We start from the raw sequence: 27,237 nt of genomic DNA on the forward strand, positions 1-27,237 counted from the left end.
TGATAGTTCAGGTTTGGATCACAGGCAGAGGAAATTCGGTTTTGGTTGGTGCAGCAGGAGTTCTGTTAACACGTAACTAAAGGTGCCATGGTCAATGGATGACAAGATGTGATGGAATTCCTTCCTTCTTAAAGAGCTGGAGTTGTTCAGCAAACACAGAATGTTGGTTAGAAGGGACCTCAAAGCACCATGCAGTGCAATCCCCCCTGCTGAAGCAGGAGCACCGGGATCAGGTCACACAGATGAGTTTTGAATGTCTCCAAAGAAGGAGACCCCACCACCTCTGTGCAGCCCATTCCAGAGTTCTCTTACCCTCCCCATGAAGAAGCTTTTTCTAATATTTATGCAGAACCTTCTATGTTCCAGCTTGCCCCCACTGCCCCGTGTCTTATCATTGGATGTCATGAGAAGAGCCTGGCTCCATCCTCATCCTGCTCACTCTTCACATATTTATAAACATGAATGAGGTCACCCCTCAGTCTCCTCCAAGCTAAACAGACCCTGCTCCCTCAGCCTTTCCTTGTAAGGGAGCTGCTCCATTCCCTTCACCATCTTTGTGGCTCTGGGCTGATGGAAAGGAAAGCTGTTATTGCGACCCAGCAGGACACACAGTCCTGGTATCACGATTCCCTTGCTTTAAAAACAAAAAACTGCCATAATTGTCAGGGGTTCGCATGGTTATATGAAGCAGAGCAGGTCTCTGGGGTGTTGGGATGGCGGTTGGATGCACCTCCAGCTCTTTGCTTTGGCCCTGCTGAGCAGAGATGTGGGGCTTTGGCTCTGCTAGCTCATACCCGGGCTTCACAGCTAAACACAATGATTTAAGGAGAAACAAGCGCTAGGACAAACTTCCATTTGTTTTCTTGAAAGCCAGTGTTTTTTCTGTCATGTAAGTTGGCTTGTTGGAAGATGCTAATTTGTTCTTTTGAAACTTGCTTGGATTCTAGAGCATATTATGTTCCCAGAGCAGGCATTTCTGAGCCGGGTCTTGCAGCCTTATTTGAAGTGGCTCTGTGCTGCTGCATAAGGTGTGTGAAACTCCTTGAAGGCTGCCTCCAGTTTGCACTTAGAAGTTGAGTTATTATTCTAACGACTTGGAGAGGCCGTATGGTGGCAGTGTGAAGTACACAGAGTGCTCGGCTGTGTATCTGTGTTTGCCACTGCCACATGCAGCCATGGGTGGTACATGACCCTCCTCCAGTCACAGCACAGAGGAAAGATGAAGTTGGTCCTTTTTGAGACTGAAGTATAAAGTGAGTGGAAAACTTGAGACTCCGCTTACAGTCCAATAAGGGTCGTCTTTGTGCTGGGAACCCTTCAGAGCGTGTGTGCTGCTCTACCCAAAAACGCTGGGGAAGGTACAAGTCCTGTCTTCCTGCACAAGTCTCTGTGTCAGTACGTACAACATCATTCCTACATCACTTGTGCTTTCTCCCCTGAGCGTGCTGCAAGCACAGTGCCCAGGAGTGAGGATGGTATCAATCTTTAAAACAAAGTTTTCCTATTTATCTTGTTTTTAAACATCTCTGGTGCCACTTGTAATGCCAACTGAAAGGTGGAATGATGCCCGGAGCCTCCCCTGCAATGCTGCATATGCACAGGGGCTCTCAGGGCTGCGTGTGCTGCCAGTGCTAAGTCTTTTGTGCTGGGGCTGCTGTGCAGAGCTGGGGCACAAAGCTGCCCTTGTCACCTCAGGACTCTGAGCACCATCTGAGCTGTTCTGACTTGACACATGTTGTTTCTATGGGATGCGGGCTGCCTTGGTCCTGGGAGGATGGGTTGGGTTGTACCTACTTAAGATTCAGGTCAGTTCCATGCAAATTTTTCATTCAGCCCCCAAACACTGGGCCTTTTAAGAATGTTCCTGACCTACATAGGCCTGGCTTTAATACCTCTGAAGCTAGATTATAGAGTTCTGTGCTTGTTTTAAACCACTTGCTCTTGTCCCCTGCCTCTGCTGCCTCTCATTGCCGAAGGAGCCGTTCCTGGCCGACAGCACATTGCTTCTGTGCTGTGCCTGGGTAGGATGAGCTGCGCTGGGGAGCTGTGGGAGCAGGGCTATAATTCCTGGTGGAGACATGGAGTGCTGTTGGGATAATAGGTTGTAAGAATGGTTTTGGTGGGATGGAGGGTAGCTGAAGGTGATCTTGCAAGCAGGTCAGCTGTTCTGCTGCAAGAAGGATGTGGGGGCCGTCTGACTGATGGCAATGTTCTTGCTCTGCTATTGCCACGGTATTGTAAGCACTTGCCATGTATGCAGGTGTGTACAGCACCATGCGTGTGTGTACCCACGCATCTCCCCGTATGCTTAAAGTCTCTTGTCATTCTGCTTGAGTTGCAAATAGCAGAGCATTCTGGTTTGCCTCTGTCTGCATTTGTTTAGAAATCACTGCTATTGCGATGAAAATCGTTAATTAATCTATTACTACTCCTAAGTTTCAACTTGTCACAACGTTGTCTTCATCTTCTAGAAATGGTCTATTCTGTATTGCCTAGATTCTGACGTGGTATAACTGCCTATTAATTTTTATCTTCTTTTCTTACAGTAAAAAATGGCATTTCAGAAGGCAGTGAAAGGAACTGTTCTCATTGGAGGAGGTGCCATAGCAACAGTTTTTGGCCTCTCTCAATTTTCTCAGTATAGAAACAAACACGTAAGTATTAATTATGACTTCTGATAAAATATGAAGCTTAAAATCTGTTTGAGCGTATGTTAGGCTTATACGAATAGCTTTGTTTGGGAAGGGATGCCAAGAGCTCTCAGCTTGATTTGCTCTGTGCTATCTGGAGGATGCCATTAAATGATGTTTCACCGTTGCAGGTCCTTAACAAGTGGAAGAGTATGATTCATTGTTTAAAAAGTGTCCTTTGGGTACCCCTAGGGATGTGACTTAGTTGCTGGAGGAGTGAGAAATACCAGCTCAAGTACCAGCTGCTCAACGTACATAAAAACGCCAGCATTACCTGAGAGTCTCAGCTTCATACAATGACTGTGGCAACTCTTGGGCAGTTCAGAAAACTGATAATTGTTTTAGGGGGGGATCTGTAGGAAGGCTTCTGTGTCTGCTGGCCTTGGTGTCTCTCTGGGTCGGCACAACCTTGACAGAGATATGTTCAAGGCATGGTGTTCCATACAGTTTCAGGTAGGTGCAGTCAGAGCTCTGGCCTGATTTACTTCCATCCAGTTCTGGAAAGGGCTTAAGCCTTAAGTGGCCTTTCAGATGATACCAGTTTAGCAGCTAGGTGAGCAGGTGCTCATTTTTCAGGGTCCTTTCTGCTTCTCACCTTAGAAATGCAATTGGTCAGCTCCTTATCAACATCAACAGCAAGTTACCGTGAGCAGCTTAGCTACCTTGTATTTACCGTGGGATCCCATTCATACCCCAAGAGCTGAAATCCAGGGATACAGGTAGATGTTAACTTCATGAAGGTGTGCAGGATGGGTCTGAATAGATGATTATTGGAGGCTTCTGGCTGTTTCCATGTGCAGGGGAGTACAGTTGAGATATTGGTGAAGCAAATGAGATGAGTCATTTCCAGGGAACCTAGCTGGAAAGTGAATAAGCCAGGATCCTTATAGCTTCAGATACTGTTGCAAGAAATAAAGCCTAGCATTTTAAGTGAGCTTCCCATTGGACTGCCTGTTTTGAGCCTGGCTGCTAATCCAACTCTCTCTGGAGCCGTTATCATAGGATGTTACAATCTGGCTTCATTACTGTTGGAGACTGCAGCTTCAAATCTTAGGACTGCTAAATAAAAGGAGTTGGAAGGCACAACTGATCTGGATAGATAATTTGTCATATATGCAATATTGCAGAATTCATGAATTTCCAGTTTTCTGCCATTACTGGATGGTCATTCTAAATTTCCAAAGGCAAATTAAAGAAACAGGGGTGCTAATATGAGAAAAACCACTTGTCCTTTGATTTCTGGACCTATTGTGTAGTGTCTGTCTACAGAGGATCTGAAAAATTTCCAGCATATGTGTAAGCAAATGGATCTGTCAAGTGAACAGCATGTTGTTTTCATGTTGTACTAACTTGCACATTTCCCACGTGATGTCCCTCAAAGCTTCTGCCTTAAACACCTAATATAGGGCAGCAGGTGGAACATGACTGCGGGGATTGACACAAAGGAGGACAGTCCATTTGTAGTGTTGACATATCTAAGCTGTGGGCATGTCCCCCAGCCCAAGTGTCCTCTTTTTAATAATGCCTGCCAATCAAATGTGTGCTAGGGCAAAGATCTTGTCTTCCTGTGCCAGGGAAGGATATTGCCCCAAGATGTGCACTAATTGGCTACACACTGTAGGAAGTCTGTTTGTTATTTCAAGATCAGAATCCGTCACGTAATAAGACAGAAATGAAGTGCACATAAAGCAGCATGCTTGGTTTGAAGGTGGCTCTGGGGGTATCTGTGCAGTGCTTAGCATCCCAGAATTAGAGCACCCATGTGCTGAATAGACTCCGTGGGTCAGTAATCCCAAGTGTGGTGTGGTTGACTTTCCTGTCTTTGTTCTGTGTTTGCTCAGCTGATGCTGGGTTCTTCAGTGAAACTCGGCTGCCCCAGGGGAAAAGCAGAGGGGTGGTGAGCTGCTGGCTCTGGAGAATGGGTGGGAGATCCCTTGGGTCTGTTAGCTGTGTAATTAGTGTGTGGTTTGCCTTCTGAAAGTGGTGAGTTTTGCTATTTTCTGATGTTGGAACTGAAGTTGTTCTTGCTAGGCTTAAGCCTGGATGAGAATGGTGTTGTTAGTGCCGTTAGCCTTGCATGGGTGTAAGGAATGGGAAGGTGTTTACACCCTGGAAATACAACACAGTGGATTCTGATCTGTCCTGTTGTCAGGTTGTTTATCCCAACTTATTTTCATGTAACACAGAGATAAAAATGCTGAAGCCTGGGAGACAGTTTCTGCAACAGCAACTGAGGCAATAGAGATGTATGTTCCCTGATTGTGTGCGGCATATACAGGCATGAAGCAGTTGAGTCAGTTCTCCTGACTGTGTGTTGTTTTTTGAGCTGAGCAGAGAGAGGATGGGAGCATGTGTTGACATGACGGAGTTGTTGAATTTAACTCGGAAGCTGATAGATGAATACGGCTCTTCTGATGGTGACCTGATCACTGGGGTATTTACTGAATTAATATGAAGGCTTAGTTCCCTTCCGTTAAATTAAATACATCTTGAGCAGTGCAGACAGTTCTCCAGCTTGGGCACACTACGTTCACTACTGATTCTGGGCTTTGTGGGGCGAAGGAATCGCTCATTGCAGGGAGTCCAGTGCAGACAGCGACGACATGATAATGCATCGGAGCTTGCTTTGGGGCTTTTAATTACTTTCATTTTCTTTTTTAATGAATAGGGATGATGAATTTGCCTCCGCGAACCTACCTGGAGATTTACATTAGCCAAATTAACAAGAATGCTTGCTTATGGATTACTAGATCACTTTATAACTTGATGATTGAATTCAGACTGCCAAACTACATTTCTTCTCACTAAGAGCGTAATCAAAACCATTCAAGGAACTCTTGCCTGAGAAATTGTAGATATAAACAGCAATTGCTTATTTCAGTAAACATACTTGTTCACTGCCAAACTAATCACATTATTGCAGATGGAATCCCTGTATGCAGCTTTTCTTCAGTCTCACATTTAATTGACAGCAAGATGAATCATATCTATATCAATTCCTAGGCTGCTAATCACTGTACTTACTTTCAGTTACTCGTGTACTGATCTCTGGTCTTTTGCTGCACCAGGGACTGTTTGCTTGGAGCTCTCTTTTATTGTATTTGTTGTAGATAATGCATTTTAAGGAAACTAAATGGTGTCAGTGCTTCACAAACTCTGACTTTTTATTGTATTCCTTTTCCTGAAGTTAAAGTAAGCACTTAGGAAATAGTCTGTATTGCCACAGAGGGCAGTGGTAGCTCTGGCTGTTACCTCGCCTGTGCAGCACTGTAGCAGTTTTCCAGTATGGAAGTGGAAAGAAAGTCTTTGTATTACAGTCTGTGTAATCTGTGATGGAGATGAGCTTGGTCATTCGTTGTGTGTTCTGAATGTACACTTTCTTTAGACGGGGCTAGAGGTTACTGGATTGCATTGTCAGCTGCAGTGATAAGGTTATAGCAACACAGAAATAACACATTTCACAGTTCAAGCCAAGTTGAAGCTTCAGAGTGTGGCTGAGTTTACCAATAATTTCCAGTGGGTATTGCAAGAATCCCTTCTGCCTTAGGCTCCCCAGATCTGCTACCAGAGCTCCAGCAAGCACAGAATTGCTATAGCTGAGGAGGAGCTGCGCCATTTGGCCGATAGCTGCTGGAAACCTCTTCAGCTGCAGATAGGAGCAGATGGCTGCAAGTGACAGAGCTACCTTTTGTCAGTCAAGCTGTTTCACAATGGCAGGTGTGCGTTCCCTTCCCTCTGCAAATGCCAGGGAAGCACTTGGAGTTCTTAAAATCTGAAGGTGGCTTGTACATGCAGATAGCTCTCTGCAGCTTCAGGCCACTGTGGGACTGCTGGATGGTGAGGAGAGCAGTGAGGCAGGGCATGCTGCTGGGGGGGGGGGGGTTGTAGGTGGGCTTTGTCACTTGAATGTAATGCATCTTTAGTCCAAGCAGCAGATTTAATTGATGTAAGACAGCCTGTGCCCACGGCTCCTAGAAAGAACAGAAGCTACATTCATAGAATCATTAGGATTGGAGAAGACCTCTAGGATGCCCAAACGCAGCCCCCCCCCACCATACCCACTGACTGTCCCTTTGTGCCACATCCCCACGGCTCTGGAACACCTCCCACGGATGAGGACTTGGGGCATAGGGCTTAAACACTTGGATTTTTGTTTTCTGCTTGTAAAGGAAGTGTAAATTCCAGGAAACTCTCTGGAAGGAAAAAAAAAGATTGGCCTTAATTTCCTGTTCATTTCGGTCCATTCTGCATCTCCTGGTTAGTTACTCTGACCCCAGTCTCTGTAGTGCATGTTTTAAGATTGCAGTGATTTAAAAGCATCTTCTGGAAGTGCAGGTGGGAAACTTGAGTCCTTTGGTCTTTGGAATAAACAAACTAACTAGAAGTGAGAGGAACTCGCTGCCTGGCTGTGTGCAGAGTGGAGGCAGTGGTGTGTGAGGGAAACCTGGGTGGAAGAGAGCTGGAATGCAAAGCTGGAGCTGCAAGCAAACAAACAGCCAACGTGGCTCTTGTGATCTTGAGTGTTTTTAATAGTATTTGTTCCATAATGCTTTAATACAGTATTGTCATTAAATAAAGGTAAAGTGACTTGAAATATTTCAGTTTACCTTCTGGGTAATAGAAATTGTTGTGCCTTGTTGCGTGTATATTTAAGTGTGTGTGTGGCTTTTGGATACACTTTAAATGCAAATCTTGTTTTGTTTTTAATCATTGTAGGGCGCCTTGGTGAACGTTCAAGCTGCAGAAGCAGTGACTGTTCCCATAAAGAACGATTTTCCTACAAGAGAAGAGCAGATTTTGACACTAAAAAACACACCTGAGTTTGATGTTCTTATCATAGGTGGAGGAGCAACAGGATGTGGCTGTGCCTTAGATGCAGTCACTAGAGGTAAGACTTCATTCTTGGATTACATGGTTTATAATAATTAATTACATTGGCTTTCAAAAGCCGCTTGAAGGTAAAGAATGTGTCCTCTGCTTCTTGCTTAGAGGTTTTACCTGTGGTCACGCTTGCATGCCTGCAGGAGAGAGAAGACAACAGCTGCATAACACTTCTAGCACATGGTGTTTCTGAATGGAGCAAGTATGAATTCACAATGAGGCATATGGCTCTCAAGCTTGCGTTTTCTGTAATGTGAGATATACAACCTCTGCTAATGCTTTGTAGCTGCTTGTTGCATTGCAGGTTTAGGGCAGGCTGTTTGGATGTACCAGGGAGAGCCTGCTCTCAGTGTTCAGTCTGCAGCTGCATACGGTAGGTTTGTGCTCTCCTGGCTCCTCTGTTGTGAGATTAGCTGTGTAGCTGGTTTAAGAAGCTACTTATGTGGATGAACTGATTGTTAACCTTCTGTCAGAAAGCTTGAGATAAAAGTAAGTTCAAGATGATGCTTCCTATCTGACTTCTTCAAGGGGCTGAGAATGTATGTATGGCAGTGGGCTCCCACCTGGCAGATGTGTGGCAGCTCGTCTGTCCTGTGCAGAGCTCTGGTTATGGGGGGAGTGCAGGGCAAATATAAAATAGCCACAAAGTTGTTCAGGTTGTTTAGCATGCAGGTACGTGTCAAAAGTAAGAGGCAAAACCCGACTCCAGGAGTGTTCTATGGAGTTTGATTTGGAACCAGGTTGAGCAGCAAGGTGTGCATCGCTGTTGGCTACCTGCGAGTCAACTTACTGATTCTTATTCATTTATAATTAAAAGTAACTTTGGATCTTTTCATTTCACCCTTTGCCGTACTGTGGTAGGAAATACAGTTGTAAAGCAGAGGGAAATGACTGTAGGTAATAGTTCCTTTTAGTAGATGTTCTGATTAGATCAGTGGGTTTCTGAAGTGTGAAATATTCCTAGACATTTGGTTAATGAATTGTGTGTTGTTGCTGTTCATTCATGGAACTTGCTCTTCTATTATGCTTGCTTCGCTTAACAACAAATTTTGCTTTTCATGAGTTTGATATATTTTCAGCAAATTATTTCTGATTGTATCCATTAATCTTCAGTCACATTTGACAAAAATAAATTACTCTGATCTTTGGAAGTTACCAGTAATAATTAGTTTAAGGACAGAAGTTTTGGGAGACCAGCAGATGTTAAAATGGCACACAGCAGCCCTGAAACATGGAAGGACCCAAGGGCTGTCTGCTCATGCAGAGGCTCCCAGGCTCACATGTCACTGTGCTGCTGGTGGTCCCAAAGCCCAACCACTGAGTTTCTTTTTTGCCTTGTCTTCCTGATATTCAGATTCCTCCAGTTGGAGGGATCTGCTCCAGTAACTTCTGTAACTGATTGCCAGTTCCATGTGTTTGTCTGCACTGTAAGGAAGAGATGGCCACCAAGCTGTCCTGTGTTGCTTTCCTTCCTTAGGTTTCCTTATACTGGAGTACCACTGGCTGTCTTGCAGCTGTATGCCAAATACAACCCTGCTCTGTGCTAGCAAAACACAGCATCTGGCAGCCTCACACCTGTCTGAGTGCCTGCGAGGCTTTGTGCTGTCCAGTAGCTGACATTGTGTGTGTGCCCTTTGCCTGTGCAAGGTGTAAAAGAAGGATGTCTGTGTTGCATGAGTGCTGCAGTGTGTGCATGGTAAGCTGCAGATCAACTGCAAGGGTTTGGATGGGCTGGTAGGCAGAGGTGAAATGTTCAGTTCCTAATCCTAAAAGGCTGTTCAGACTCGGATTCAGAAGACTCTGGAACTCTGCATGCTCCATCTTAATCCTGTGCCTGTTTTTAGGCACCCTGGAAAGGGCTGCAAGTTTTCAGCCTGCAGTATTGTATATATTGTCTGGCACTCTGCTGTGTTTATGTAGCCTTGTGCTGCACCTTAGGTGTCCTCCTCCTACATGGAGGAAAATCTGCCTCCCTCCTTCCTTAGTTCATTTAGTCTCTAGAACAAGTAGGACTGTGCTGGAGCTCTGCCACTGTCACTGGGGTTCACCGTGCTTTTCCTTTGAAGTCTTCCTCCAACCACTTCATCACCCCTTTCAATGGGATAGCCTTAAGGTTTGGTTGATTGGTTGGGGTGTTAGTAGTCTTCTTGGGAAGCCTTCTGGGGAGCAAATGATGGCAGTGCCCTTGTTCACAAGACATCACAGGGATGACTTTGAAGCATCAATCCCATAAGCTCTCCCTTGAGCGTGCACCCATTGCAGATGGGCCTTCTTCTGGCACTGGGAGCCTCTGGAGCAAACTTTGGAGAGAAGGCAGGGTTGCCAGGTATTTATCTGGCTGCTGCGCTGTTGAAATAATTAGTGTGCTAGTTTGAGCTCTCTGCTGCAAAGAGTTAAGGGTATTCATGAAAATATTCTGTTCCTGCCATGAATACAAACTATAATTTGCTTGAGGGAGCGTGGCCCCTATAATGTACTGTAATGCCTTTCTATTGTGAAATATCCAGGTTTTAATGTGCTTCTGTTTAAGTTCTGTTTTGACTTTTCCCTCAGGAAGAAGGCTAAAATTTTTCATTACAATATAGACAGTGCACTACACTTTGAATACAAATTTATCCATGTACAGAGTAATTTTTCTTGTGATTGTCTCTACCCTAGAGAAGTGTCTTTAATGAATTACATACAAATTGTGTAATTTAAGAAGTTAATTTGGTTTTCTGGTAACACAGGACTAAAAACAGCCCTTCTAGAAAGAGATGATTTCTCATCAGGGACCAGCAGCAGGAGTACTAAATTGATCCATGGTGGAGTGAGGTATCTTCAGAAGGCCATCATGAAGCTGGATTTTGAACAGGTAATTGTTTATGCAGGTTGTTAAGCAAAAATTGCTAGTAGACACTTTCCCTATCCCAATTATATCAGAGTTCTTTATTTCTCTAATACTTGACAGCACATGGTGGCTGTGGATTGCAACACAGAAAATGTCTTCTCCAGTTGAGCTTTCCAGAATAGGGAAATTAGTGGTGCCCTTTCTCGCTAAATTCACTTGCAGGCAATCTAACAGCTGTACCTTTTAGACTGTGGATGTGCTGGGGAGGGAGGGCAGAAACACTGACTTGAAAATACAAGGAGCTTCTTAGCTGTAAGGATCCAATTTGGGTGAGTGAGGGGCTGCCCTGATGATTTTGAACTGGGTAAGGAAAATATGATAAAGAAGTGATTATGTCCATATGATGATCATGTGTGTGATTAACATTTTATGTACTTCTGTGTTGCCTCAGTTTGGTGGAAGTTGCTGTTCTTACTTTCAGAAACCGATTTGTCTGAGACTTCTCTAATTTAAAATACATTTTAGTGATGATAATGGTGCCAGAGAAACAGGGACCTCCCAGGATCAATAAAACCAAAACCATGGTTACCCACCTGTAGAAATCACCATGTTTTTTTGCCCAAGAACCACTCGGTATCGATTGATATCACTGGTTTGGAGAGGAACATTTCTGCATTTGCAGCTCAGAGTTCTGTGGGATTAAAGTGTGGGAATCTGCACCGCAGCAATACCTTGGGATGTGCTCTGAACCTCCTCTATGGCCTTCTGCTCCTAGTTAGCAGTGCTGCAGCTTGCTGGGCATTTACTTCAAGTGGAAAATTGGTCAACCTACCAGCCAAGATTCCAAAGGGAATCCACTTAAGCTTAACCTGCTATGAAAGTATTTTCCTTAATTTCTGATTTTAATTTTTTTCCAGGAAGGTTTATGTGAGATATATGCATTGATTATCAGTTTTCTCATTAAATGTTGCATTTTGGGGCAAAAATGGGTCACTTGAAATTCATATATATATATATTATTTTTTTTTCAGTACAAGATGGTGAAAGAAGCACTTCAGGAGCGTGCAAACCTACTTGAAATAGCTCCTCACCTATCAGCTCCTTTGCCTATCATGCTGCCTGTTTACAAGTAAGCTCTGCTATCGTACCTCTCCTTTAGCATGTCCTTTGACAAGCAAGGTATTTCCCTGGAGAGGTTTCCAGATGCCTTTTCCCAGCTGTCTTTAGACCTGTCAGAACCCTCTCCTCTTCCCAGAGGTGAGATGTTGCAGTGTTGCAGAATCATGATGTGCCCTCATGTCATGAGCCTGGTATCGCTGCTGCCAGACTCCGACTTCTTGGTGCATTTTAACCATTAGAATTGGTGTAGGGGAGGGGAGTTTGCAGCTGGAATGAACTCATAATACGCAGGATATAATTTACTGTTCTTTCCAGTACATCCTTGTCTTCAGTGCACGCTACTATCGTTTTCTTCAAAATGTTCTAGAAAAAAACAGGTGCTGAATTTAGCAGACTTCCAGCAGTGAGGAGATCAGCTGAGAGCAGCAAACAGTTCGTAGCTTCCTGCACATTTACTTACGTGGTGTTCTGAATTTGTTCTATAGTACAAAAGTAAAACCAGCACAGTACAGCAGGCTGGGTTACCAGAAGTATTACTAGAAGTGTGAGCTTTCATTTCTAACTTCCCATAAAGTTAGATTGTTGTTTTTTTTTCTTGCAGATGGTGGCAGTTGCCGTATTACTGGTTTGGAATAAAACTGTACGACCTCGTGGCAGGAAGTCACTGTCTGAAAAGTAGTTATGTACTCAGCAAGTCAAGAGCCTTGGAGCACTTTCCTATGCTGCGCAAAGACAAGCTTGTTGGAGCTATTGTCTATTATGATGGTATGTTCCTTTTATGTGGCTCTTATTACATTGTTCTGCATTTTGGGGGGAGAATGGAGGAACACATGTACATCAGCTACTCTCCAAAGGGATGAATGACTTGAAGGATTCAGTTTGCATCTTAATTTATATCTGTCAAATTGATGCTTATGGTGCTTACTACAGTGATATAAGGTATATAATTGTGGTCATTCTGGTAATGACAAATAGTGTACTGTGGTACGACTGGTTTGAAAAGAATTTCAAACCTAAGATTTCTGCCAAAAGACCTTTACTTAAAGAGTTACAAAATCATGGGAGGAGAAAGTGTCTCCAGCTGGAGTTGTTACTAAGACTTGGTTCTGATAGATTCTGATCTGGTTTTGTGCAACATGCATGCACAGTCAGCCTTAGGGAGACAGAGGATGCTTTCTGCAAGTTTTCCAATGCTGCATTTGTCTTGAAATAGCAGTTTTTGTGTTCAGAAGCCTTCATGCTTACACAAGATCATCATTCATGTTTGTGATGCAAGAATGCTGGTAAGTCTTACTTTGTTGTGTGAAATGAGTGATGGTAAGTCCCTAGCAGAGTGTCACAGCAATAGGTGCCACAGTGGGTCTTCTGAGCAGGGACTCCCTGTCTTTGTCTCAGCAGCATCTACAGAAATTGCAGGCAGCCTGAAAACAAAACTGGTAAAGGATGACTTGGTTTCCTTGGCATAGAGCTACCTGGAAGTCTTGCTTGTCCAGAATACTAGTGCTTGTGTTGAGTCACGGGTGTCCTGGGCTCTGTCCACACTGTGACATCTCAGTGCTTTCTGCTGTTATGCAAGTTGTATCCCTGAACTGTCAGAACTTCAGTGTTCTTACATACTGAATTCTGTATGAATTCTAAATGCTGGAAAGCACTTCATGAGTTGGAGTAGAGTGTACTGTCATAACTGCTTTCTTGATGCACTTTGATCTGATAGCGTATAGAAGATAGAGCACTTTTGTTTTGCAGCAGACTTGTATGCTGTTTTGTAGCATGTTTAGTTGGATTGTTTATTCCCCATTTTTCATTTCTCTTTTATTTTGCTTCCAAAGGAGAAAGTTCTCCTAAAACTTTCTCAATAATGAGGCCATTTTGGTAATAGCAAAACATAAGCGTGTTAAGCATAGGAAGACAAGAAGGCCCCAGATTCCTTGCAGGCCTGGAGGAGCCCTCCAGTGAATAAATAGCTTAAATGCTGACATGCTTCAGTAGTGGTACAGTTCAACTTAGATTTTACCTGGAGATGTTGCTTTTTGACCTTTTGGGAACCAGGAATGTCTTCACACAAAATTGATGACAGAGGCTGTACTTTTCTCTATTTAGAACTTCATTTATACTATTCATCAGCTTATCAATAGGGGCTTTTGTACAGGGAAGAAGTAGGAGGGCCTCTTGAAACATGCTGGTTGGGGTAATATTAGCAGGGCCTCTGGCACAAGTGCCTGCTGGTGATTGTAAGCTGTCTTATAGAGTCCAGTACAGTGAAAAATAGACCTGGACGCTTGTGTGCATAGGATATTATTTGGGAATGGAGTGAGATTTAAAAGATAGACTTAGATTCCTCAGAGAGATGTAAAAGTTTACTTCTTTCTGTTTAAGATACAGAGGAAATAAGTGGTTATTTAAAAACAAGATTTTTTTTAAATGGGATTTTGTGTCATTTTAGCTGTGTCAAATGAAAGAAATGAAAACTATCATGTACCATAACGAGAGCTGCTGTAAATAACATACACAGAAATAATTCAGGCTTATTTTTTCATTATTATAAGCTCTTCCTTCTCTTAGACTGTTAAGAAATCCCAGGGGTTCAGAAGAGCAATGAATTATACTGTAATTATGCTTCTTGAAAGAGCGCTATAGCTTGGGAATCTATAATCTATTGAAGCCTTTCCTGATGAAATAGATAGTTTGGACATATCATGGCTCTGTACTACTCCAGCATTCCAGAAGTATACAGTTGCAGGGTAACCTTAAAGGTAATCTTTAAGTTTCTTTGAGTAATTGTTTTAAACGGTGTTGCAGTAGATATAAAAATCCAGTGCCAAATGCCATGTGGTCCATCACTGGCAGTATTTCTGCTGTGGTCAGCCTGTGGTCCATGGTCTGTGTGGGCTCACAGTACTCTACAAAGTGTTAATTTGTTTATCTTGATCAATTAATTTGTGCTCTGTCAACACGAGTCAGCCAGCACTCTACAGTGTAAATCTATTAATTTGAATTCTAACAAGTCCAAAGGAATGGAGCACAAAAGGGGATGGGAATGGAATTTAAAGTGGAGAAGGGAAAAATGTGGTTGAATTACGCTCACTTTGATTCTTTCACCAGAATTAGTCATGAATAAGAGCATTAAGCAATGGCAATAAGAAAAGCAAAACAAAACAACCCTCAGAATACCCAAATCTTTCGTATCTTCCCTCTCTTTCTATGTTTTCCCTGTGTAAGAATTAAACACAATTCTTATCTCATATTCTTGTGTTCTCTGTTCCTGTCTCTATCATCATTCCTGGTTCTGCTGTAGTGTCTTTGTATCTGGAGCTGTAAATAGCCCCAGCATCTTGCTGTTGGGCATGTTGATCGCCACCACCAGAGAAAAGAATTCAAAATGCTTGTTCTGTGGGTTACTTTTTAATTTGATAAAAACACCTCTCCAGTGATATTTGCCTTGGTGGCAATGCTGCCTTGCAAAGAAAATAGGCAGAAATGCTCTTTGCTTTTTGCTGTGATAGTTGATGGGAGCGGTGGCGTGTCGAGTGATCCATTATTCACAAATCCTTTGCATTCTGAGATGTTGCCACAGTCGTCTTAATTGCATTTTAAACATTGTTTATACAGGCAAAATAAAAGAAAAAAAAAGATGGTACATTATAAATGTTGGAAGTACCAGCAATAGCAAATCAGAGGCTTTACCAGAGGCTATTCTTGCTCTGTCTCAGCATCGGGAAACTAAAGCATATGTTGGATGTTAGCCTGGGTGTACACAATGTGTCCTATTTATTCAAGGTTTTCTTTGAAGCCACAACTTACAAGTTTGTTTCTTAGGGGTACATGTCAGACTTCATTTAGCATTTGTTGGTATTAGGATACTCCCGAATAGCAAAAAGGCAACATTTTGGGGGTAGAACGTGGCTGCTATCTGAGCAGTGATCTGTCAGTTCCATTTATGTAGCTCAAGGAAAAGTGGAAGAGAGGCAGCACAGAGAGCTGGCCTGAGATCTCAAGATCATATGCAGAATTATTTTAAAGCATTTTAAATGGAAGAATTAATCTCCATTTAAATCATACGTGGCGCATTATGTTAAAGACCGGGGAGAACATTAAAGAAGAGATGCAAGTGGCCAGAATATTTATTTAGAAATTCTAAGATCTCCTTAAGATGCATTGCTTTCTATCTTTAGATGCCTGCAGGCTTCTCTGCTTACATGTCTTGCCTTTCAAGATGAGCCTTTAGGTGTGTAAGGGAAATGTTTGTTGTTGAGTCGGTCATGAATTTAAGATATTAGGGTTTTTTTTTGTTGACCTTGCTCTTGGAATTTGCTGTTACTTTCTGCAAATAGGAGTTAGCAGCCTTTACTCCTGTCACTGGGTGGCTTTGAGGGAGCTGCTTGCTTAATGTCTTGTTCTGCGACTTTCCAGTATGCTTACTGGGATGTAAGTAGTCGTTCTTGTATTCTTGGTATTTATTCCCTCCTGAAATGTTTTAATATGAAGGTTACTTAAACATAAAGGGGAAGGAAAAAAGCATTGGCAGAGGATTTAGCTTTCCTTGTGTACAGCAAACCCCATGAGAAATCCTTCCTGGGCACGCAGGCACACACACCGACACACGCAAAAATCAATGCAAAAGAGTAGGGCATTCATTAAGCTGTCAAAAATGGAACAAATGCTTTTTTTTATTTGGGCTCTTGTAGCTATTTTTCCTGGTTTCTGAGTGTGTCCTGAATTATGAAACGGTGCGGCTTTATCATTCATATTTGACAAACTAATATTTAGCGAATGCGGCGAGCCATAACGGGGGTATTACCCCATTACAGATGCAGACAACCGTATGACTTTTCTCCTTCCCTGGGTATGAAAACTCTTTGACGGTTTGTCACTGAAAAGATTTTTCCACAGGTGAAATACACCGCTGACCATATTTCTTGGTATTTCGAGATTGAAAGGAGGTAAGTGAAAGAAGCCTTGCAGGCACGCTAAGTGTAGGGACAGCCTGGAAAAGTCTATACGTATTCTCCGTATCCAGTTGTTTCCAAGTACGTTTTGTCCTGTGTTTTATGTAATAGAGTTGTATGTGAAATGCTGAAGAGAAGCGGCAGCCTGCAGCCTCGTAAGGTGATCTGGGCTGCCTCTAGTGGAATACGTGCAAAGCGGAGCGCACGGCTGAGCCTGGAGCTGAGCTGGTGCTTCTCTGTGCTGCTGCTCCTGTCAGTATTAGCGGAGAATTCTGTTCTAAGCAGCACTTCCCAATTCTGATCAAATCAGACGGCTCTGTTTCTCCTGCAAGGTGACTGGAATCAAGTGGTGCTTTATCGGCCGCGGCTCTCGCTGTCGTTTTCAAAAGGGATAAAATCAATGGCTGAAAATGGCTTGTGTCTTTAACCCAGTTTTCCCTCTGTCAAAGGAAGGGTTTGGGTACCTGCGGGAGCAGCAGTTCCACAACAAAAGGCTGTGCATTCCAGAGCACTCGTTCTTTCTTTGCTGGAGGCGTCGTTCCCAATAGCGCGCGGATGATAACTGCATCTCCTGCTGTACCTGTAACAATTTAATTGTGTAAGTCAGCCCAGTCAAGCATCCCTGGCTCATGACTGGGAGACATGAAATTCATTGTCATTATTGTCCCTGTCATTTTGGATCATTATATCCCGCTGCAGAATTTTCCTCACTCCAGTGCTTTCTTACCTCCAGGAGCTGGGGATTATGGCTGAGGTTGGGGTGGGGGCAGGACTGTGAACTACATTTACCTCAGGGGAGCCACAGATTAAATTGGCTTTGCTCTCTGACTTGCTGGATTCATCTGTTTGTACGCTCTGGGTTTAGGGTTGGGAGTGATGAATATTCGAGTGAATTCCATGCCTCTGGTTGCTGTTGTTTTTTGTTATTCTTTCTTTGCTCTTTAGCACTCCTATAAGCAAAGGATGATTTTCATGTCCCTTAAGAAGTGAATGGGGGAAAATAATTTTTCAGATCATCTTACTTACAAGATTTAAGATTATTCCCAAGCAAAACTGATGCTAGCTGAACATTGTGCACCAACACCTCGGTGTGCCCAGTGTGCTGTGGCTTTCGGAGGGAAGGCTCCATCAGAGCATGTAACCCTGCTGTAATTTACATCTGTGTTTTCTGTGAACGTAGTAGTGGGTCGTTAATTAATTGACAGTGGTTCTGCACAGCAGGCTGTAAGGATGGTAGGGGCTGTCAGCAATGTGTTCCCTGTGTGCTGTGGGTGCAGAGCAGTGGGGCTGGGCTGGGGTTGCCCTGGTCAAGCAGGGCAGCGTGCTGGGCCTGGTGCCGGTGTCCGTGGGCCAATGCATGTGCTCCTGGCTGGCAGCAGCCCCTGCCCTCGTGGTTCTGTCCATCAGCCTCCAGCCCTGGCAGGGTTCCCCCAGGTCTCTCTTCAGAGTTGTTTGTCCGTCCCACAGGTCATGCTGTGTCCCCATGCCCCGGCTGCAGCAGGCCAGCCCTGATGCTTGTGTGCTGTGACATCTCAGCGTGGCTGCCACAAACTGACAGTGACAGTGTTTGGTCTCGTTTTAACACTGTGCTTTTACTTGCACTGACACCGCAATATGATTGTGGTGACAAGTTGAAGGCTGATAGAAAGAAGTGGGAAACAACATAATTACAAAGCAGCAGTGCTAAACAGTAATTCCACATTCTCTTTCCTAACATGTCTGGGTAGCACAGCTGATTTTTACATGCCAGTACCTTAGTTTCAGTTAGTTCCAGCTTGTGGTACCCTACCACGGTGTTACAGCAGGATATTTTTATGTATTCATTTCTTTATAGATATGCCCAAGTTGGAGTGTGTTGCATTTTAGTTTCCTCATCTTTCTTGTAAGCCTGTTTGGTTTTTGACCCTGTGCCTGGATGGGTGTCTTCATCCACACGCAGAGCAAAAGGTGGATCTTACATGGTCTGTATTAGCAGCATTAGCAGTCTGGTGAGGTTCTGCTGTGTTGCTGTGGGTGTGATGGTACTGATGGGGCTGGGTCAGAGCGCGCTTCCCTCTGAAGCAGCCCAAGAACAAATACATGTATGCTGCATGTCCTAGAAAGCATGCTAGTTTTGAGTGATTTTTTGACCTGGCTTCAGTTTCACGTGATTCAGAGAGCTGAGAAATGGTCCAAGTCTCAGTGCATTTCTAATGACTTGGTGTATGAGTCAAAACTGAAGTTAATATCTTGGTTTGTTCTGTGTAGGAATGGGGAGAAGGGCTTCCTGCATTCCTCCTGAAAGAAGTCTGGAGCAACTTTTAGGCATTATGAATCAGCTGGAGTGACTCAATTTGGATGCAGACTGGTTCCAACATCTGCAACAGATGTTGAGTTCCTGTTTTAATGCTTGTAATAAAACTGTTCCTGTAATTAAGCACTTTGGATTTAAAAATTGGTGGGTTCAGGCTGATAACTGTGTGTAACTACAGATCATCAGCCTTAAATTTGGTGAGCTTTGTATGTGCATGTGAAATGTGTTTGATTCCTCGTGCTGTTGGGTTTTTTACAACATGACTGCAGCTGTGCAATACCGATGTAGGAATATAATGTGTATCATTTTAAGATGACTTCAAATTATCAGTGCTTTTGGGGACAATGGGCATCGATGCTGTGACAACCTAGTAATATCCCATCTGGATAGGCTTTGGGGAGTGTTCCAGATCCAAGGGGCTGCCTGGCGAGTTGCAGGCTGTGTTCCAGTTAACCAAGTGGAGCTCAGTGCCCAAGCTGTTAGTTAACTGTTATCCCGTGAGCTTTTTAAAAGAAACCAAGCACACCCTAACTATTGGTATGGTTATGTTATGCAGCACTTTGAAATTGTGGCCTAGTTTCTTGTCCAGATATTTCTTCTATGATTTTTTTTTTTTTCCTTCCAAAAGAAGCCTGGTTTGTACTTCTGTAGAAAGATCTGCCCTCTTGACAAAGTGCATTAAGGCTGTCATATGGCTTCTTGCATGGCTAATTTCCAGCTCTCCATTTAGTTTGACCTCGACAGCAATAATTAGATAAGCCTAATAGAAAAAGGCTGTAAATTGACACAAGGTGAGAAAGCTTTCATGTCTGTTGCAGGGACCACCAACCTGCTCTTTAAAGCAAGAAGTTTGGCTTAGTACTACAACAGCGTGGATGTGTCGTGTGGTTTTGCAAAGTGTCGTGGAGCAATTTGGGGGGCAATGGCTGCTGTGTCTGGGGGCACCATTGTTGAATACAGCTGCAGCATGACAGTCATGTAACAAAGCATTAGTTCTTAGCATAAGAAAGTTGGGTGGATCACACGTCACTCTGGGGATTAAAAGAAGTTCTGCCCTCTGCAGTCACTGTCTGCTGAGTAGTGATTTTTGGCTGCAGGGAGTCGCAGAGGGGAGGGCAGGGGTGGGTAGAAAAGCAGCGGGTGTCAAGGGGGATGCAGTGCAGAAGATGGTGGAACTAAAGGTGTGCCTCATTGGCGTGGTGGCTTTCATGCAGCTCATCAAATGGGCCACCAACTAGTGCAGTCTGTGGGTTTGGTTAGCACTGCTGGCTGTGGTTCAGCACTGATAAAAATAAAGTCGGCTGCGCGCTCTGTAGGAGGATCCTTGTAGTGCCAACGGAAGCATTGTCTGTTCTTATTTGCAGAAGGACAGCATTTGCTACTGAGGAATGAAAATAGAATTTTCCTAAATTACGGAAAAGAAAAAAAAAATTCTAAACCAAATGGCATCACTGTTGGTCTTAAAATCATGTGGAACATGCTGACAAAATGGCGTCTTGCCCCACCTGCCTTTGACAACGTGCCTTCCAAGAATAGCGTTGGGTTCTTCTGAGAGGATTAAGTGTCGCTTGTTGAAAGCAGTTTGGCCAGTGTCTCGTTAGCACTGCTGGCTGCCCTTAGTGAAAGTGAGCTTACCGCAATTATTACTATACAACGAGCAGATGACAACAGCAGTAATGAGATGGGTGGCTCTTTGTTTTTTTTTTCTGCAGAGCCTCCCACAGAGGTCTTTGGTCACCTTGTCCTTAGCACACGCCCATGCCTTGGGTTTCTTAGGCATTTTCTGAGCGTGCTAATAGTGCTAGTGTCAAGAAAGCTTTACATCTCTGTTTGGATCAAGTTAAGCTTGGGGGCATTTGTCTTGGTTTTGGAGAACCTGAATGTGGCAAAAGGAGGACAGTATTTCACTGAAAAAAGAGGACTGGGAGGCAGCATTCTTGTTCTTCTCTCTCCTGCTCCTCTCGAGTGGTGAGGATTGTTGAAGTGCCACAATGCATTCCAACCTGTTTGGAATTGGGAATTATTGTTGTTTCATACTAACGTGACTGTGACTAGGTTTATTTCACGGGCAAGAATGTTTTCTCAGCTGTGAATGGTGCTGTAATGAGAGCTATTCTGCAGTACCTTTGCAGTAGCTGCTCTGCATGGAGGAGCAGCAACAGCTTCTTCTGGTGTCAAGGCAGAAGGTGAATGCACAAAGTGCAGGGTTTAATATCGTTGTTTGTGGGGAAATGTGCACATATGAGTTAAAGTTAAAACCACACAGACACACCTCCCAACAAGGAAATCTGTTCCCGAGTGGAAGGGCCATTGGACCATGACCCAACCCTACCAAACTGTTGAGGTGTTATTCTCCATAGGTGATAAATTTATGAGCCAGTAAGTCACTCCTCATTGCTTTCCAATCTAGACCTCCACAGATCTCTGCTGTTTGCACTGTGAAATACTCCAGCACTCTGCACTGTGGATTCCATTAATCTGAAGCCAGTGTTGTTTTTTCTTGATGTGTAGTTAATCAGCAACTGGTTATTTCCCAGCCCTCTTCCTGCAAGTGCACTGCCTAGGAATTCAGGGTTCCCTTGGACAGCTGAGAACTGAGCAATAGCAAGGGTTTTCTCACAGCAGAGTACCAGTGTGGGGGATATGGATGAGGAGAACAAGGCTACCTTGAAGGGCTGCCGTGCAGAGCTGCTGCATCAAACTTTCTTTCATGTGGAGATGGCAGTTCCTCTTGGGTAGCAATTAATCATAGAATTGCAGCATGGTTGGGTTGGAAGGGAACCCAACCACCACAGGCAGGGCTGCCAACCTCCATATCTAATTCTGCACCAGGCTGCACAGGGCCCCATCCAGCCTGGCCTTGAACACCTTCAGGGTTCTGTTGTGCTGGGTTTCCTGCCCTGTACAACAAAGCCCTGCAGCACCCCATGAGCTGCAAACAAAGCACCAGAGCAAAGAGGGACGGCTGCAGACTGCCCTGCTTCTGCATGCCTTTGGCCCTGGGCTAGAAGAGTGTTGTGGATGTGCTGTACGTTAAGTAGCTGCTGTAATGCAGCTTGCTGCTATTCTGTCTTTTTTTGCCACTCTTCACTGCTCGCTGTGTGCACGAGGTGTTGAATGCTCTCAGCCCTTGGTTAAAATGCTCAGTTTTGAGATAGACTTTGTAAGGTCACTTCATCCCTTCCCTGACACTGCTGTAGCAGGAAATGTTGATGCATTTGTTTAATGATTTGCCTGCCACTTCTGACAGATGGCTGTTTAGTCTCATGCATCTGCTGTGTTGGAGCATCTGCAACTTTTCTTGACATCTTGCGAGGTTGTTTTGCTGTTCTTTTCTGCAGTTTATTCTGGGCATTGTTTGCGCAGTTGAATCGGAGTTACTGTTTGTTTCTTCATCGGTGCTTCATCATATCACTGTTTCTGTTCACTTCACATAACTTGCCTCGTGCTTGAAGACTGATGGCACCGTATCGCCTCAGCTGGGTTAGAATGAGGATGAGGAGAGGGGAGGTGGCACCTCCAGGCCATTGATCCCATCTTTATAACTTTGCCCTTTTAGCTGGGAACAGATTATGTGCGTGGCGGTTTGAGATGCGCGGGCAGAATCAGAAGGACCAAACTTTGCATAAACCATTTGTACCGAATGTTTGGAATGCTGGTAACATAAATCAACAACAATATCTATTACAAATTCATCACTTTACCTGTATTATCTTTGATAGAACTGGTCCAGGCACGTGGGGAAGCAAACCACATCTGAGGAAGTTTAGCCCTGCTGTACATTAATTATTCAGGACACACAGAGCCTGGCCCCTTCAATGTATAGTAATTCTTTCCAGCCAGCATCCTGGACTTTAACTTCAGTGGCGATAATAAATAGGAAAAGTCTCAGGTGAAGCCCGTGTTTTAAAGTAATTAATCATCTTCCCCTCATGCTCCCTCCGCCTCTCTCTTGGTTTTCTTTAACGAGGGAATTTCAGTAATAAATCTTTAATGATATGTGTTAAGAATCCTTCATTAATTCTTGTCTGCTTATTTCTTTTCTGATGATTTTATGCTGTATGTCGGAAAGCTAAAATACCTATGAAATTATAACACAAAAGAAAGTTACGGGAAACTTTGAATTTAGCGCAGCCCTCAGATTGCTTGGGTTTTGCATGCAGCATGGCACAACCTGGACCAGGCATCGGTGCTGTGTTGCAGTGGCACTGTGGGTGTATGCTTTGGTAGAGCAGCGTGGTTGCAGTAGGGTTGCATGTGGGAGGAGGAGCGCTCCGTGGGGCGGATGGACCCATCGCCCTCGGCCCCACACCAGCGAGGGGCACAGGGTGGGAGCGTGGTGGGGGCTGTGCAGAGGATGTGTCTTTTAAATAAGGATGTCGGGTACGAGCAGCCATCACGGCTATTGGATGTGACAGGGACAGCTGTGACAGATCGGTTCTGACACGCTTCCATACTGCATGTCCGTGGCTGGAGGTGACTCACATCCTTCCCGGTCCCTTCCCGCTGCAGGACAGCACAACGACGCACGGATGAACCTCGCCATCGCTCTCACCGCTGCCAGGTACGGCGCTGCCACCGCCAATTACACTGAAGTGCTGCGCCTGCTGAAGAGGACAGATCCGTGCAGCGGCAAGCAGCGCGTGTACGGGGCACGCTGCAGGGACGTCCTCACAGGTGTGTGCCACGGCTGGGAGCTGTGCTGGGAGGTGGAGGTGGGAGCAGGAAGTGCTAACACTAAATGTTGATGCGCTGACAAAAGGAGCCATCTTCCCAGAGTGCGGTAGCACAGCGTTAGCATCAATCATCTTGAACTTGTGTCAGGTTTTTCACTCATATCCTGGTGTTCTGGCAGGGTGGGCCGAGCTTTACATCCAAACCCTCCTATCAAGCAGAGGCACTGTTGTAAAATGCTGTGTGCCATATGGTAATACCACTCACAGCCTAATCCTCCTCTTCGAGAGGTGCAGCCCAGCCCGCTCCTCCCCTACCTCCTGCCCTACCTCCTGCCCTGCCTCTGCAGACAGCACAGAACTTTCTGCAAAGCACTTCCTCTGAAGTCTGGCTTTAAATGCAGACTTGGTTAATTTTTGAGAGCAGTTCTGGCTGTTCCCTTCAGATGGGCAGAATGCACGTGGTTACAGTAGGTTAGGTTCACAGATTAATAACGGAGTGTCAGCGAGCAGGGAAACAAATGGGGCCTGTGATTGATGCTGTTTTCTTTCACAGGGCAGGAATTTGATGTCAGAGCCAAATGTGTTATCAATGCTACAGGACCTTTCACAGACTCAGTGCGCAAAATGGATGATCAGGAAGTGCCCAACATCTGTCAGCCCAGTGCGGGTGTGCACATCGTGATGCCGGGTTATTACAGGTAACGATATTCCAAACCCAGACCATTTGTAACAATCCCTGCTGGTGGCTGTAATAAATAAGGTTGTAGGGACACAGTTGTGGTTTTTATGGTAGCTTTGAGTGCACGCTTGAAGATTTTGTAATTATTATTCTTTATTTAGTGGGTTCTGGTATTGTGCGTGTTCAAACACCAGCTTATCTACGTGGAGAGGAGGGAAGCCTCACAGCTTGTAGGTGAAGCTTAGCAGGGCAGAACTCCTGCTGAAGCAGAAGGGCCTTAAGGCAGTGACTGCTGTAAAGTGGCCCTTATAAGGGGTGATTTGGGCATGTTGGCTGCCTCTTTACCCCGTTAGGAGAACAAGAAGTGTAGAAAGCCTTCCTGAGAGGTTCCTGCCTTCCTAGAAAGCTTTCTGTCTTATAAAATACCATTCTGTCTAGGCAGTCATCTGCCGTTACATTCTGCCTCAAGTATTAGTCTGGATGGAAGCCACTAGTGTTCAGAATGCAGCATGTACACAGTGTTGCATGTAGTTCAAAATACCATTAAAAGCTGATGGGTGCTTATGGGCAGGTGCCCACCCTGGCTGGTTCAGGTGAAGGGGACCGCTCTGCCTGCACTGAGCTCGCCCATGAGTTCCATGGCTCGTTCCTGCTTCTCTCCTTATTTGTTGCTGCCAAACCAAATCCCCTTCTAACACACGTAAGCCGTTTCAGTTGAAGCTCAAATATTACCTTTGGATCCTGAAGTCATTAGCATCCTGATGGAAATTCACATTTATAGATTTATTCTGGTTCTGTTGATGCAGTGCACTTACAATAGCACCTTCTATGTGAGTGTTACCATCCTCTGTGAATATAAATCTAGACTTCAGTGCACAAAGTGTTGCTGTTGCCTGGGCTGTCCCAGTAGGACATGACCAGAGACTATAAAATTGAGGTGTCTTTGGCCTACTGGAATATCACACCTGTGATCTCTCTTTTTTTGTGTGTCTTCCCCCCAACGACCAGGAAGTTCCTAATCCTATGTTGTTCATGTACAGCATTGAGCAGGTGCACAACTGCATGGTTTTGGTGTAGGGCTACCAAGTCAGCTATTCAGCTTGGAATCACCTTGTAGTTTCCAACTTGAAGATGGCTTGATACACAAGGGCTTTAATTACGTGTTTTGTAAACACCTAACACATGTAACTGCTAACGTGGAGGAAAATCCTCCTGCTTGTTCCCCTGTGTGTGTCAGTGTGTGGGCATTGCTGTTCTTGTTAAGCGGTGTCTGCCCACATGCTGCCTCCGCAGTGCAGCTGATGCAATAAAGCCAATTTCCTTTCAGTGGGGAAGCCTGATCCAAGGGATGCATAGAAGTACTCATGGTGTTTAACCTCAGTTGTGTGGAGTCTTTGTTCCTGGTTCCAAGTGGATGGATGTTCCTTAACAATTAAGACTTATTTGATTGCATCTGCTTGCCTTTGTGGTTAAATAATTTGTAAAATTTGTGTGAGTTTAGGCCAAAATAGTATAAAAGAGAAGTTTATATCCAGACACAGTTAAGATTTTGTAAAACTAATGTTAATGGAATGCGTTCACTTCCGTGAGATTCTTGCTTGTTTATGTTCTTCATTAATAGTCCCAGTATTCCTCCTCTCATTAATTCTATTTTTAGTATACATATCTGTTCTAGTAGCTGCAATAACTCTTTCACTCCCTATTGTTTAAGCATAATATCTGCAAAAAGAGAGGGGATTCTGGCCACCTTTGTTCAGATTAGTGCATCCCAGGCAGGAAACCTATGTGTGCAATACTAACTTCCACTCAACAGATTCCAGGTATTTACAGCCCTCTGAAATTTTCCTATCCGCCCCATGTTCCTGGTTCCAGTTAAATTGGAATTATAGAATGGTTTGAGCTGGGTTTCCAATAGGAATCTTCCGTATTTCTGGTCTGACATCCAGCATGAATAACTTACTGACTTCAAGCTCATGGGTTGAGATCTGTTCTTCAAATAGAGTTTTGTTTAACGTAGTAGTCTGTAGCTCATATTCTCACATCTTATTTATACTTCAGTAAGCAGCGTTCAGGGTTCATTCCTTGCTTGTACATGCTCTATGCATTGTTCAGTATAGCCGTGCTGCTGTTGCTGAGACAGAAGCATATTGCGGAGCAGACGTGCTCCAAGCACTCGGTTCAGTCAGCTGTTGCTGTGTCATTAGCTCACAGAGGGGTGGGTATCCTGGTGTTTGTTCTGCCAGCAGGCACTTCTGATCCATCTGTATGCTCCTAGGCTCTGTCTATTTGCCACTTTATTTCTGTCTCCTATTAGAGTTTACAAATCCTAATCTTACCCGTTATAGTGATCTGGAGGGATCACCAGAGAAACGTGCCAGTGGGTGATAGCACTGTGCTGCATGGTCACACCAGTCCCACAGCCATCAGAATCCATGTTGTAAAAGCTCATCCTTTGAGCAGGGCTGCCGTGTTCTGCTGGCAGCGTGCTGCTTGGTGGTAGATGTTTGTTTTCGGTTGCTCTGCACTTACTTCTATAAGACAGAATACAGAGAGCAAAGGGAGGCTGCGAAGAACTTCCCAGAGTAGCTGGTGGCCATTAAACCCATAACTTAATTGATGTACAGAAGGCTTCTTCATCTTTTCCCATTGCTTGCTGTCGCCCTCTGGTACGTGCTGCAGTCTGTAAGTGTTACAGTGAAGCTGATTTTTAATTCTTTACTCATTTCTCTTTCACAGTTTATACTTAAGTCGTGTTTAAAAGAATATATTATTCTTCTGAGAATGTCTGGAGTTATCTGAATATTCTGATACTGTATATTAAATCTCTCGTTTCCTGTCTCTAAATCAATAGCTTTTTCATTTTAAAAAGTAATCATTTGGCTGACGTGATTTACCTTTCACAAATCTGTGTTGACTTCCCCTATTAAATTGTACTTTTCCAACTGTATGCTTAAGCTGTCTATAAATATCATCTAAAAAATGTTCTAATATACATGCTATATATGAAATTTTCAGCTGCTCCCAGCCTTTCCAGATATTGCAGACTTGCCCTCAGTAATCAGTTTGGACTTCCTAAAAATGAAATATTCAGTGATTCAGCTTGTAGCTTTCTTAAATAGGTAA

The 27,237-nt window shown here is 44.1% G+C and overlaps 1 protein-coding gene across 8 annotated transcripts in view; it reads left to right on the forward strand.

The window, feature by feature from the left end:
- The window catches only part of GPD2 (glycerol-3-phosphate dehydrogenase 2), a 47,485-nt gene that overhangs the window by 7,595 nt on the left and 12,653 nt on the right, over positions 1-27,237 (forward strand). For 6 of the 8 annotated variants that reach the window (XM_015869089.3, XM_085552956.1, XM_015869091.3 and 3 more), the window contains exons 2-8: positions 2,547-2,654; positions 7,407-7,578; positions 10,301-10,425; positions 11,433-11,530; positions 12,122-12,285; positions 23,272-23,436; positions 23,989-24,133. In XM_015869089.3, the coding sequence (XP_015724575.2) occupies positions 2,553-2,654; positions 7,407-7,578; positions 10,301-10,425; positions 11,433-11,530; positions 12,122-12,285; positions 23,272-23,436; positions 23,989-24,133 (971 nt within the window). In that variant the 5' untranslated portion in view covers positions 2,547-2,552. Of the gene's footprint in view, positions 1-1,881; positions 2,102-2,546; positions 2,655-7,406; positions 7,579-10,300; positions 10,426-11,432; positions 11,531-12,121; positions 12,286-23,271; positions 23,437-23,988; positions 24,134-27,237 lie in introns of those variants that run through there. The other 2 variants (XM_032445759.2, XM_085552955.1) reach the window with 2 other exon arrangements.

Source organism: Coturnix japonica, chromosome 7, assembly GCF_054131305.1.
Source record: "Coturnix japonica strain WE chromosome 7, WE-NBRP24, whole genome shotgun sequence".
NCBI classification, from domain to species: Eukaryota; Metazoa; Chordata; class Aves; order Galliformes; family Phasianidae; genus Coturnix; species Coturnix japonica.